General features: G+C 39.4%; 1 protein-coding gene across 1 annotated transcript; it reads left to right on the plus strand.

The window, feature by feature from the left end:
• Positions 1-2358: 2358 nt before the first annotated feature.
• Positions 2359-13834, plus strand: nkpd1 (NTPase, KAP family P-loop domain containing 1). Its single transcript, XM_078257146.1, has 5 exons — positions 2359-2398; positions 4010-4126; positions 7452-7780; positions 10299-11762; positions 13313-13834. Exons 1-5 carry the CDS (start codon positions 2359-2361, stop codon positions 13598-13600), a joined length of 2238 nt encoding a protein of 745 aa, XP_078113272.1. The 3' UTR covers positions 13601-13834.
• Positions 13835-14901: the final 1067 nt, after the last annotated feature.

A 14901-nucleotide genomic window follows, 5' to 3' on the forward strand; every position in this document is an offset into this window, starting at 1 on the left:
TATTAAAAAGTTAAAGTTTGATTTATGATTGTTAATCTGTCCCATTACTTTTGGTCCCTTAAAAAGTGGGAGGCACATATACAAACTGTTGTAATTCCTACACCGTTCACCTGATTTGGATGTAAATACCCTCAAATTAAAGCTGAAAGTCTGCAGTTAAAGCACATCTTGTTCGTTTCATTTCAACTCCATTGTGGTGGTGTATAGAGCCAAAAAGATTAGAATTGTGTCGATGTCCCAATATTTATGGACCTGACTGTAGTTATACAGTAATTATGTTATTCATTGTCATGCACATACAAGTGCCCAGCCCATGTTGACTTACTGTATGACACCAAAGATACTGTTGCAGTGGTGAAACACTTGTTGGACAAGAACACACCTTGTTACATATAATATTACACTGCAAACTAAATGTTGTATTCTAAGCCAAGCTCAACAAATATGTCACAAAATGAGGTTCCCTTCCTGAAACATGAATCTTTAATCTCACCTGAATCAAATTAGAAAATAAAGATTTATTTATTAATGAATTAATGTATTAAATATTAATTTAAAAGATTAAAACCTGCCTGCCTCTATAGCTAATAATTATGTTCCTGTAGGTAACCGTGCACACAGAACTCTGTTAGAATACACATGCTGTACATTTACACCAGTATGGGCTTTTTTTAAGATGTATTTTTTATGCAATCGGGATGTCTAAAAAGAGGAGCTAAATGAAAAATCTTTTAAATTTCAACCATGATTCACATGAAAAATTACCTGTGTAAGTGCATGGAACTTTGGGAATGAATGTATGAAAAATAGCCACCTTGACATGATAGGCTAGTTTATTTGTAGCTTGTGAAGGTACACCGTGACACCAGATGGTAAAGAAAGGCTAATCCACAAAAGACAAAGATACAAAGACCACAATTAGGCTTCTAGCTTGTTGGTCAAAGCTTGACTAATCAGTTATGTTATAACAAATCCTGCTCTGGGAAAAAAACCTTTGGTGCTACTGCTTTGACATCTTAAACTGCTATGCATGTCAATTCAGGCCAGGAAGAGCAATCTAGCCATTCCCAACCTGGAGGAAACTAGGAATTCAGTTCATGAAACAGATCATGCAGACCCAATGCTCCAGTATTAAAATCACTCATTTGTTCCATTTTTCCATGGACCAAAAAAGTTGGACAGTGAATGCCAGCAGCTATTGCAAGAATGGGGATTTTTCTAGCTCGTAATGCTTTCAGCAACTACCCACTTCACTCAGATTCTATGAATAGAGAGACGATTGGAAGCAACAGGAGTAGTATGGTGTAACAGATTGGAAAAGGAGAATGGAAGAAATGTACAGCTCCATCGCTCAAGACATAATTTCACTTGCATGTGACCTCACTTCCTGGAAAATGTCCTTCCTACAGACATAGCATGTGGTTATCAGGTGCCTTTTTATCCCTCTCTTATCAGTGTTTTAACGTTTTATGGCACTGAAGTCTTGAGGTTCACCACACCCTAGCTGCTTGGTCCTCTCTGTTTGTTGGATACGTTAAAAGTAGCGATTCAAAGATAAGTTATAATAAAGATCAGGACTGACTTTTGGAACTTAACCAGGTAAGTTTTAGTGATTATCTTATGGGTTCTAAGAGCATAATTACAGCTTTATGCCGATTTAGTATTATTTTGTGCAAGCTGATCAAAAGGTTGTATCATCAAAGTTAAACAAACTTTCTCAAAACTAAAAGTCTGTCTGTAACTCCGTTTTCTTATTTGTCTCTGTCTATGAGTCCATTAAGCATGTGCAGGCAAGAACACAAAAAGAAAATATGTTGCCAGTAGTGAAAGGGACTAGGTAATTCAAGGTAATCATTGACACAGCATAACTGTTGACATTTTGTGCACATAAAAAAAAGAACACCCTGCACTCTGGGAGAGTGCATAGTCAACGCATTCTCACGAAGAATGTCAGGATATCATCTTAAAACACTTCACTTAAATGCCTGTCAATCAACTCTCTGTAAAAGAAAAATGAACTGTGGGTTGTGAAATTCTGTTTTTGCCATGTAAGCACTCTGAAGGACATTCATTCCACACGTGCAGCTTTCCATTTAGCTGTAGAAGTGTTTGTTACATTAACAAACAAGTCTTTCACACCAAATCCTCAAGTTAAATTGAGTGTACTGAATCAACAGTGTGAGTGTCCGTATCAGTGGGTTTTTGCATTGGAGATCCCCTCACTGGGGACTGAAAGTACTATAGTCTGCTGTAGCCAAACAGAAAGCAAACACACAGACACACACCTCGACTGCCTGCGCCGACTTCCCTGCTGTTTCTCATTCTTCGCAGGTCAAAGGGATTTTCTGTGAAAGGTGCATGTCACACCACACAGTCATCATGTATAAGCCAAAAAAAGGTGAGTTATCTGCAGGTTATGATACGTATGTGGCACGTTCTTCTCTCCTCCTGCTCAGAAGGGCTCCATTTTCACTTTCCTTTGCCAGTCTGAATTAATAAATATTACTGGTGTTGATGATGATGATGATGATGATGATTATTCTCTCATTAATTCAGGGTCCCATTTTCCAGCATGCTGTTCTTTATCATAATGTACTAGATCGTTTAGCCAACAGTTATGGTTGGTTTGTATTTCAGCTTGAAACTGTTATTCTTTATTGTTCAGTCCCTCCAGGATTTCGCAATGTCGTGATCGCAAAAAATTCACACGAATTCAACCATGAATTCGGTGCGACTCGCAATTTTGACCAATCACCGGAACTTTACAGCAAATTTGACCATTAACCGGAGTTTACCACGACTTCAACCACTCACAGCAGTCCCACGTGCCAGACTTTGCGTCAGTATGTGACTCTGCAGACTGATCTCATGAAGTGGCGTATGTATGACACAGCAATTTGTATGCCATTTTGGCGTGTTATCAAGATCGCTTTTTAGCGTGTTTATCAACGCCGTTTGGCCTCCATTGACTTACATTACCTTGCGATTGCGTGTCAATTTACGCCGTAGCGAGTAGTATGAAAGGCCGAAAATCCGCGTAGGGAGGTTGGTTGGGGTGGTGGATGGGTCAAATACAGGACTTTCGCAACTTTTTTGCAATTTTCACTGTCTCTCGCAACTTCATTGCACCAAAAAGACATTGCAACTTTTTGGCCATTTTTTACAAAAGCTCCTGCAAAATCAGGCATTTTGGGCCGCAACAATCTAAAAAAAAGGCCGCAAAATCCTGGACGGACTGATTGTTTGTCATGTATCAATTAGCATATAGCACACCGCATGGAGGATGTATTTTTGTTTCTTTTTAACTACTTATGTCTATCCATTGTGGTTTAACATGAGTTAATTTGTTGTTACTGTTTTGACGCTTATAGACACCACACATACACACACACACACACACACACACACGTTGCCAGTGGGTCTTAATCTAGCTAAATTCTAAATATATAATTATGAAAAATGTAGTGTGTAAAGTGATAGGCCTACATATGTACCAAGTTTACAGTTTAAAGTTTAATGTAACCTACATTATAGCCTATACTCTATAGTGTACAATAGAATATTCAATAAAAAGTGGCTTCTCCACTCCTGTTCAAGAGATCTATTTTTACCAGTTTTTCCTCTGAAAATGTAAATGCTCATAGACACCGACAGTCTAAGCTGTGAATGTTTTCCTAATAAGCTCACCTTATTAATGCCTACATGATCAAGTGTCATGTACCTATACTGTTGTTTCAGTTTAGTTCAGCATTATTGAGCCAAAGTAAGTTTTCCTTTAATTAAGAACATTGTCGGTAATGGTTAGTACTTTGAGCCAGTTTTCTCAGTTCAAATGTGAGCAATTCTTTAAATAGGTGTGTATATTCATCCTTTAACTTTAGGTTGCTTGTAATGTTTTTGCTCACAGTTGTGCATAAGAGTATCAGCTACTGTAAGTTAATTTGAATACAAAATGAAATGTAAAATGAGTTATCCATGCTGTTTTGTTTCATTCTAAATCTCCTTTTAGATGATATTTATGCATATGCGCTGTCCAAGACCCTGACAAAAGTTTCATCACCTGCAACTGTAGGACTCTACTCTTCATGTCAGAATCGAATTAACATGATCCTCGGACAAATGGAAGGTATTTAAACACTCTCTGTCCCCCAGCATGTCGTCTTTTTTGTCTGCTGGATCACTGTTGCTTTATCAACCACTTAAAGACCAGTTGCAGAGCCGCAGCTTCTCAACAGGCAAGCCAGGCAACTGCTTGGGGCCCCAGGCCGTTAGGGGGCCCCCCGAGGGCTGACAAACTTTACTCCACAGCAATGTCTCAAAATGTGGCCACCACAGTGAAGCATGATAGAATTTTTTTCAATTGAAAGTCAAAGGGAAAGAAAGAGGAGTTATCCTTCTGGGAGAAAAAAAGAAAGAAAAAATAAGGATGAGAATATGCAATGAATGTTTTTTTTTGGCAACTTTCAATAACAGCTTAATACACTCCGCCCACAGTCCCATCCTCAAGGATATAAGGGTGCAGGGGCAGTTACAGCACACAATGTAATCTTTCAACAAACAAAACATAAATTGGCTCTTTGACGAAACAAAAGATACAAGTTGTAATTCTGTTTAACAGCCAGATGCTGTTCACCTCTTTGTGACCTTCTGCATGCAAGACAAAAAAAATAATTGTAAAACTTAAATGTTACTGTATATGTTGCTAACTTGAACAAAATTGAAAACAAAATGTTTGCAACTTACCCAATTACCCTAGTTGGGATTGTTTTGTGCCTCTTACACCTAGTCTATCAGCAGGAAATGTTTGACGTACAGCATGGTACAGTGTCAAGGCACAAATCTATGGTAGAACCTTTCTAGCAAACTTTAGCGTCAAGCAATATGCTAAATTCTGCAGGTAACAATTCAAAATTTGAAATGTAATGATAATACAGTAAGAGAAGGGGGCTTTCACATCTGACAACAAAGTCCAGTTTAGAGCTGAAGATCTTTGGTTGGGTTCGGTCTTAATTTCTATCATTTTACACAGGCTCGGGCCGGGCTCGGGTTCCGGGTTGCGCGGTAAATGAGCGGTCAGGTGATGCGTTTCGATTAGTGTGAAAATGGATGCTGAGGAGGTGAAACAGAGGCTGGCCTCTGGAGGACTTATTTTATTTCTTTGTTCCAACTTCCAAGTGGCCTATAGCCTACGTTAGTCATGAATAAATGATGTTAAAAACAATGTATAAATGACTCATTCTTGATGAAAGACAAATGAGCTGTGTGCATCTCTTTTTTCTTTCTCTCCCTTTTCCCGCTCACGGTGTGAGGCGCGTGTCCACGCTATTCTCCGACATGCACTCTAATCACTGCTGATAGACAGCCTTTTGTACAGTCGGGCTGTAAACGGGTACTGGCTTTTAAAAAGCTGTCATCAAAACGTACTTGTCAGGCTCTGGCCAAATTTTGTCGAGCTCGGTCCTTGTCGGGCCTAACTTTTAAGGCCCGATTACAGCTCTAGTCCAGTTCATTTGATTAGTATGAACAGGGCATAACCGTATATTTTTCCCAAGGAGCACGTTTTGCTCCTCAGTTGAAAAATGTAGGAGTGACTTACATAAGATAACTGCTATTACTGTTGTAGCTAATTTGTACAATAATACAATAGTACAATCTTGGTTTCATTAGACCAGAGAATCTTGTTTCTCATAGTCTGAGAGTCCTTTAGGTGCTTTTTGCCATCTCCAAGCAGGCTTTTATGCGTCGTTCACTGAAGAGAGGCTTCCATCTAGTCACTCTGCCATAAAGCCCAGATTGGTGGAGAGTTGCAGTCCTTCTGGAAGTCTCTCCCATCTCCACACAGGATCTCTGGAGTTCAGCCAGCGTGACCATCGGGTTCTTGGTAGTCTATATCAACGGCGTTTCATTTCCGGGATTGTTCCCTTGCTGCTGGAAATTACGCCGGATGTCCCTAATTTTCGGCCGGATGTCCGTTACATTCCGCTTTCTTTGTGTTGGCATTTGAAACTTCGGTCAATTTATGAGGACTATGGTTAACTGCTCCTCAGATATCTGCAGGGTCAATCCAGACAGTTAGCTAGACTATATGTCGAATCTGAGTTTTCTGTTGTTGCACGACTAAAACAACTTTTGAACAATCTGGCAATGCAAGACTACGTTCTTGATCACCTCTCTTACCAAGGCCCTTTGCTCGGGGGCTTAGCTCTAGGAGGAGTCCTGGTTGTTTAAAACTTCTTCCGTTTAAGAATGATGGCGGGGCCACTGTGCTCTTGGAAACCTTCAATACAGACTTTTTTTTATAGCCTTCCCCAGATCTGTGATGTGACATAATCCTGTCTCTGAGCTCTGCAGGCAGCTCCTTCGACCTTTTGGCTTGGTTTTTGCTCTGATATGCAGCTGTGAGAACTGTGTGCGCCTTTTCAATATTTGTCTAATCATTTGACCACAGGTGGACTTAAAGTGTATAAATAGAACTCAAAGATGATAGAGAGAAACGGGAGGTACCAGAGCTAAATTTCAAGTGTCACAGCAAAGGGTGTGAATACTAATGTCAACATTTTCTCTCACATTTTTTCTTCTTTTTAATACATTTACAAACATTTGTTAAAATCCCGTTTTCACTTTTTCATTATGGGACATTGAGTAAATTGTTGATAGGGGGTAATGAATTTAAACATATTTAGCATAAGGCTGCAACAAAACAAAAAGTGAAAGGGTTTGAATACTTGGTGAATGCTCTGTATATCCCAGCTCAAGGTGTGCTCACATCACACTCCTTTTATACCCCCCCCAAACACATTTATGTCATATGGGATGTATAGCAAATATGGTAATTACAAGTGGTTTCCTTTCGCAATATACTGTGGCCAAACAATCCCCCTCAGTAACGACTGTAACAGGGCAAATGTGACCAAATCAAATTACAATTTACAACAATGTCTGCAAAATGATAAGCATATTTTCGCCTCAATAATGACGGCTGAACAGGTGCTACTTTGATCTTTAAAGATAAGACGCACATTTTTGAATTGAGGACATAGTCACCTTGCACAGGAAATATGTGAAAACTCAAACATGACAACACAGGTTTCCATTTTATAGACAAGTGGCATTAAATAGACTGAATGGAGCGTGTGCGGCTCTCGTGGAGTCCGTGTTACCCAGAAGGTCTTGCAGTATAGTTGTAGTAGCTTTGACATGTTGCAAAAAATCCATTGTTCACTGACTACATTTTAATTTTTTGAATGTGCTTTTTGCACATATTTAAATAAACAGGCATATATGTATTATCCTCTTTATGTCCACGCCATTATCCAACATGTTGTTTTACCTGTCTTGATGTCTCTTTGCCTTGATGTATATTACTTGGTTTACTTACATGTACCCCACCCAGCTATATCATTTATCCTAAATCTAAATGTAAATAATAACAATGTTTTGTGTCTCTTCAGTGTACATGAAGCGGGAAGCTTTGCGGATTGAGCAGGAATATGAGGGAAGATACAGGCCTCGCTCAGTTACGCCTTCATTTAGTGGCTTTCTAGCACTCATTGGCCGAATGCTCTTCTACAGGCCCATTTGGACAGAGGAGAACCAGCAACACCATAACATTAGGTTCATTCATGTACATTTTAGTGCCTGGCATTTTGCAGGCAGTGACCTGCTTTGGGCCGGGCTAGCCATACGGCTGTTTCATGCCATGCAGATAAACTTTGGGAAATTACAGATTGTACTCTACCGTGTTGCTCAACATAATGAAGAAGACGAAGTCAAGAACAAGGTTCGTAAATTGAACTTTTCTCAGTTAATAAGTAAAATCTACAGCCATGCTAGTGACTCTGTATCTGTACTCGGGTGAAGCTGTGCTTTGAGCTAAATGCATGCCAACATGCTTACAATGACATTATATACATGCTACTGTGTCACAGGTTCACCATGCTCACCATCTTAGTTTAGCACATGGACATAAATCAAAGTACTCACTTTTTTTTAATGTTTTTGTCAATTATTTTCCTAAATTTTTTAAGCTTTTTCTAACATTTGTCACTTTTTTCCAACGTTCTTTTGTCTTTTTTTTTCTTTTTTTCCAAATGTTATAAAACACCCAAATTCAATGAAGAGTGTACTTACTTGTGAAGAGCGTTGTATGGAACAATCCACGTTGGGTTTTTTTTTACAATTTGGTTGAAAGAAACCCAAATTTGTGATGTAGAAACTTTTTGAAAATGGGTCGAATTTGACCCGAAGACAATAGGAGGGTTAAAGAACACATTTAGGCTACAAAAGGTGCATTAACATGTCAACATACACACATCACACCACAGAGACCCTCTGTCCAACAGCACTTTGCAGCCTGTGCAGTGTGCACACAGAACTGATTATTAATCAATAACTATACAACCGGAAAAGAGGCCAAAACTTAGACAATAACACAAACATGACCAACAAACAAAGACATAAAAAGAGCTATGTACACCTCAGTGGGTGCAACAAGAAATATTAAAAAGCAACAAATGAAATAGCCTGACGCTTCTTACAGAACCAACAGCAGATCAAAACAACGCCAAGGCAAACATGACATGCATAAACAATAAAAACTCCACCACAGCTGCAGCCACAAACACGTGTTAAAGCCAAAGGGGAGCTGCACAGTTTTCGCACAACACATGCACACAACGCTACGTTGAAATCTTCTTCTGGAGGAAAGAGTGTGGAGTCTTGAGCACAGCTAAGTCCTCCACAATCTGCTGCAGGTTCAACTTCTCTGCTCATCCATTTTCAAAGCGTAATATATCCAGGCAACTCAGCCTCTCGGTCCCACTATAACCAGTCCACTCAGTCTCTCTGTCTGTTTTCAAACATTTTAGCTAAATATGAGGCTCTATAGTCGTTGTGACAGAGATTATTGTTAAAATAGCAGAAAGGCCTCACATACCTCACTAAAGGTAAAAGTTAATGTGACGTCACGTTGGAGGATCTACCATGTGCATTTCATCATTTAGCGTTAAGCAACACACCCAGCATGCACCTGCTCACGCCAAATTGTGGGTGTGTTTGATTTGGGTCACTTAGCGTGTTAGCCGGGTGGTGCATTAAACCAGGAATTCATTAAAGGTCGATGCAACCTTTTTTTTAACCTATGTGCCGAGGTACATGAATGCTAACTTTCCATTCTCACATGGTTTAGCTGGACTTTTGTATGTGACTTTTGTTTTTACTCTGTAACGGATGCAACTTGAAATAAATACTTGAGATAATAACAAAATACTTTAGTAAAAGTACAATGTTTTATTTAAATTAAATATAAGTACAAGTAGCGTACACGAAAAAGACTTTCTTACAGTTACAAGAGTAAATGTAATTTGTTATTTTCACCCCAAGACATGTATTGTAAAAAGTGAAATTTTGACGTGATGATGGCGTTAGATGAAAAGTCAGGGGATCACCAAAGTTATTAGGATTCATAGTCTGGGCACCATAAATGCATGTCATGGCAATCTATCTTAAAGGAGAATTCCGGTCGATTTCAACACGTAGCTCTGTTGTTTGGAAATTTGGAGTGCTGTCAGTAGCAAGAAAAACTAAAACAATCGGTGCTGCCTACACGTGTTATCCTCCTGCTAGCGTTAGCACCCAACAGGCTTAAACAGCGCAAGTTGTTGCGCACGTGTTTTTAGCCTCTAAACATGCTCGAAATGTCATTACAAGTGCCTACCCATGTGCAGTGATTCCTTCCGAGGGAACACAGAAAATTTGACTGGAATATTGGATTGTATGAGTTCGACAATCGACTAGTGTGGACTTGACCAGAAAACAGGAAATAAACAGAGGTATGTGCACTGGCTGGATTAACACAACTTTTATGCCTTTCTGTCAAAGCTACTGCAGTCAGATTCGCTGTGTTCCCTCGGAAGGAATCACTGCACATGGGTAGGCACTTGTAATGACATTTCGAGCATGTTTAGAGGGTTAAAACACGTTTAAAACTTGCCTTGTTTAAGCCTGTTGGGTGCTAACGCTAGCAGGGGGATAACACAGTGTAGGCAGCACCGATTGTTTTCATTTTTTTTGCTACTGCCAGCACTCCAAATTTCCAAACAACAGAGCTACGTGTTGAAATTGACCGGAATTCTCCTTTAAGGTTTTTATTGATATTTCAGTCTTAACCAAAATGGAGGACCAACCAACAAACAACCAATAACATTGCAATCTCTAGGAAACATTGGCATCTAACCTTCCTAACCCTTCTGAACTGCTTCCCATATGCTGTATTTCTTTTTTTTCTTCTTTTAATTCAGACAGTGGAGAATGGTCCCAACCATTGGAGGTCCAAAAAAGTTTGCTGCTGCCCTCTGTGGTTTCTCGTCCTGTCCATTCTTGTGGTACCAATTATCATCCTGGTATTCGTGTTGACTTTTGGCCTTCCCAAACCTGAGGTGAAAACAGGCGGGGCAGTGAATGGAACAAACAGCCAGGTGGATGTGCTGGAGGGCCTGGCCATCGCTGCCTTTGGAGTCCCTGCAGCAAGCGCATTGAGGTTTGTCTTTCTGATTGGTAAGAACCTTATCTTCAACCAGGAAAAGAACATAAAGAAGGGGATGGACAATGAGCGGGTCAGCAGCCATCTGGGCTTCATGAACGAAGTGAGGAAGGAAATGTGGTTTCTGTCTCGATTCATCCAGTTTATGGAGGTGTTTGAGAGGAGGAGGATCCGGGTGGTACTGCAGATCACCAATCTGGACCGTTGCTCCCCCAAAAAAATTGTCGCAGTTCTGGATGCCATCAACATTCTGCTTTCAGATGAGGAATGTCCATATATTTCTATTCTGGCCGTCAACCCAGATGTTCTTGTGGAGAAGGTGAACTTTGCAGATGGCTGCTTTAGCAAAGAGGACAGAGCTTATGCACTGTTGCACCGCATCGTGACTCTGGCCTTCACGGTCCCACCGCTGTGCGATGATTCAAAGCGCAGTTTATTTTACAGCCTCACTAGTAATTCAAAAAACCCTGAGGACATAAGCATGAGTGGAAATAAATGTAGAACTGGGGGCCTCGAAAAGACATCCTCCTCAGATTTATTTTCACTGGAGATTGCATTTGAAACGAAAGAGTCATATCTACTGATGGACAAAACTACAGCAGACCTGGATGTAAATGAGAAGGAAGTAGAAATGTTGGTCCGGAACATCCTGACCAGCAATGAAAGGAATCTAAACACGTACATGTTTGAGGATGCCATGTCTATGAGGAGGGCGATCAACTCCATTCGGGTGACTGTGATAATCATGAAGACTTTAAAGAAAGAGCTTCCTCAACCAGAATACATCGCAGCATGGGTGGTCTTGGCCAATCAGTGGCCTTGCCGCCTCAGCTGGATCATCCAGTGTGTGGAAGACGCTCAGCAGAGAGCAGATATTGATCGTAACAATTCAGCAAACACTGATGATTCAAAGACCTTGTGGACAGTGTTCAGCGAGTCCAGGGCAGAGCTGTATGTGATGAGTGCACAGATTGAAGACCTCCTCGAGCAGGATGGAGATCCTGAGATGTTTGAAAAATTCCTCACGGTAGATTTCCAATTCACTGTGAAGGACTTGAAGACATTTGAAGAGGCGACGGTGAACCTGGATCATTCAATTAGGAAGGAGCTGGCTCACATTAGAGGGACATCTAGGCTGAAGGATTCTGGTTGGATGAGGAACCTAGCTCCTCTGCCAATCACAACTATCATCAATATGAAGAAAGAGGATGTATGTGAAGAGGTAAGAAACTTCTTTGAAGTTATAATCTTTAAACCTACATTGTGTAATTCTTTGAGTTGATTCTTAGCAAAAAAAAACTTTGTTCTTTCAGAAATATGTGCTCATTCATGTGTAATGACATCCACCAACTAATCAAAGTCTTCTCGTAAGCGTAGAATCTGACATTCAGAATCATTCAGAATACATACGGGCGAGTCGCTCGAATGACGGCCGGCATGTTGCGCCTCCATCTTTAAAATACATTAGCCAAAGAGGGACATACCTCCGCATTTCGCCCTTTTACATTCAGTTGCACCCCGCACCGTGAAGAATGCCAGGGGGAGATTACTCGCCAGGGAAGCGAAAAAGAGAATTAAAACGACAACGCGACAGGAGTTAATATTGGAGTGGCTAGAACAGCTGCGTGTAAACAATGGAGATACTAAGAGCTAATTTCGGGTTCGGCCACCGTAGCAGTTAAAACGCGATCGGAATGGGAGAGGCTAGAAAGTAATATTCAGTTGGTTGTCATATACAATTTCACCGCTAGATGGGAGAAATTCTTACACAATGTAGCTTTAAGATTTCAGTCCTGGTTGATTTGCTGTGGTGATATCAGCGAGTGCAGTCTAACACTTCTTGAGCACTTTATCAGAAATACAACAGCTGGTTTTTAACAACTGGTGTATCTGTTTAAAGTGCAGCCAAACAAATTCATGTTATTTTGATGAAGATGTTAGTCAATAATTTGCCTTTTTCTATCATGACATGAGCAACCACAATCTGATTTTCCCATGGCACGAGTTGGAGGTGTGCAGCCAGTTGGCTACAGCTCACAGTGGCTGCTCGTTCTTGTGACATTCAACGAACGATCACTGTCAGTGCTAACCTTTGTGACAAAAACATTGCATTTCCTGTAACTGCTTACCCTCTGTGTCACCAGTTCAATGTTTTTTTTCTTTTATGTGAAGCAGCAGTAGTAGAAAATGTTCGGTTTATATTAACAGTAACCTAAAACAGCTGCAGATCTAGAGTTTGGTGAGTGATCAGTAAACAGTGAGGCTGTTATCAATAAGTTATAAAGTAATACAATTACAAATAGTAACACAGGATTACATGCTGCATCATTTCTGTGAAACCCTTGAGCATAGGTAGTCCATTTTAATCAATCCCGGTAATTGCGGACACCGCCACTAACAATGTAAATTACTATATAGAAGGGAATATATATTGAACTTAAATACATTGAATGACTTTTGCTGAAAAATGCTTGCTTGCTTAGCTTAACATAAATAGTATCCAAAAAACAGGGTTTCATTTTTAAATTTAAATCTAGTATTGTAGAGTATTGTAAATTGAATGTACCTTTATTAGGGTACAAAGCAGTATTGAAATGAATGTTTATTCAACTCACACGATGGTGCAAAACAAAACTATGTTTGGACTTTTGCACGTGCAAAAAAAAAAAAAATAATGTTTAGATCAATTCAGTTATTTCAGGGAGGATTAGGAAGTCATTTATATTAGGTCTCTGTGTTTATAATGCTTAAATGTTCTTATTTTTTTCCTAGTTGGAGCGGATGGAATACCCCCGTAAGTACATTGATACTGTGAAAAGCCACAACCTCAACGGTGCAGCACTGGTCTTTGGTGATGCAGATGATCTTAAAGACCTGCTCGGTATGACCTTTGGTGAATGGGCAACTTTCAGACTCCACTTCCTGGGTTTACCATCACATCTCCGACCACAATACAAGAACATGGCACTGACACATTCTCATCCTCAGAACAAGCTGTCTGGAGTTCCCCTCCATGTTTCCAATCAGTACTTGTCTAATCCCAGTCTGATTAACAGCTAAATTTCAATCCATTTCCAGTAAGTGCGATAACCCTAAAATTATTATCTGCATTTGTAACATTTATTAACAATCTTTACAGTAACAATACCAAGTTTGGGAGTTTATTTAAGTGTGAAGTAATTACATTCACTTTGCAGGAGCTTGTGAAAAACTCTTGATTCTGCCAAGAAAGATATCTTCTGTAACTATGTCAAATACCTATCACGTACATGTTGTTCTTTTACTTAAAGGGGCCAAGCCCAACAATGATAGCTGTAGTTTTACACACAATATATGTCCAGTAAATCAACGGCAGTTGACATGATTGCACATTTGTGTTTTTCATGGATCCCATTTTCCTATAATGAAAAGGTCTTTTTCACAATAGATATTTGTGTGTGTTAAGCGTCACACTAGGAAAAGCACATTTATGATGGCTGAATGTCATTTAGCTGCTTCAGGTTCAGGGTCCTGGTATTGTGCATGTTGGCTCACTGTCACACTGTAATGGCCTCACTGTGACACTTGGAGAAAAAATATAAAATAAAACGGAGTCATTGTTTGTGTCACTAATAATAACTGCTTTTCCTGCTACAAGTCAACATGTCTACTGTGAAAAGACCTATTATGAGACACACTGTTGTTTTTACAGAAAAGCTGTGGAACATACCTGAAGACAATACAGAGCAAATATTGTTTTAACATTGCTTTTAAAATTATTTTCAGTAATATTAAAATATATCATTACAGATTACATGACCTTATTGTTGGAAAATAATAAGCTTAACCTATTAAAAGCCTCTATTTTCAATCTGTCTTGCCACACTATCACACTAAAGTGTGACATGCACATTAAGATATGGTGTTTGATCAACCTTTAGTTCACTTAGGGTTAACAGAAGGCTCCATATAAAAAATTGCAACTTGATTGTAGGTTTCTTTTTTATGTTTTGAATGTATTTTAATTTTCTGTTTTGTTTGTTTGTACTGTAACTTTTACTGTGGCTTTATTCTGGAATCAGTGAATGTTTATAATGAGGTGTGTGGTGTGCTTATACCAAACATCATAAATGCATGCTAGTTTGCAAGTTTGGTACCATAACTTTTTTATTTTTATTTTAACGTTTAGGTTGTGGAAATTCCTTTGATGCAGACATAGTAGGATTACATGTATTTCAGAACCTGAATTGGCTTTAACAAGGTATATTTGGTATTTCATCAATTCAAATTAATTTGGGAATACTTATTGATCCTTAAGAAGAAAATAAGTACTTATTAATACTGTATATGTGCTGCAGTAAACTGTAATTCCCTATTTCATG

Source organism: Sander vitreus, chromosome 1, assembly GCF_031162955.1.
Source record: "Sander vitreus isolate 19-12246 chromosome 1, sanVit1, whole genome shotgun sequence".
NCBI lineage: Eukaryota > Metazoa > Chordata > Actinopteri > Perciformes > Percidae > Sander > Sander vitreus.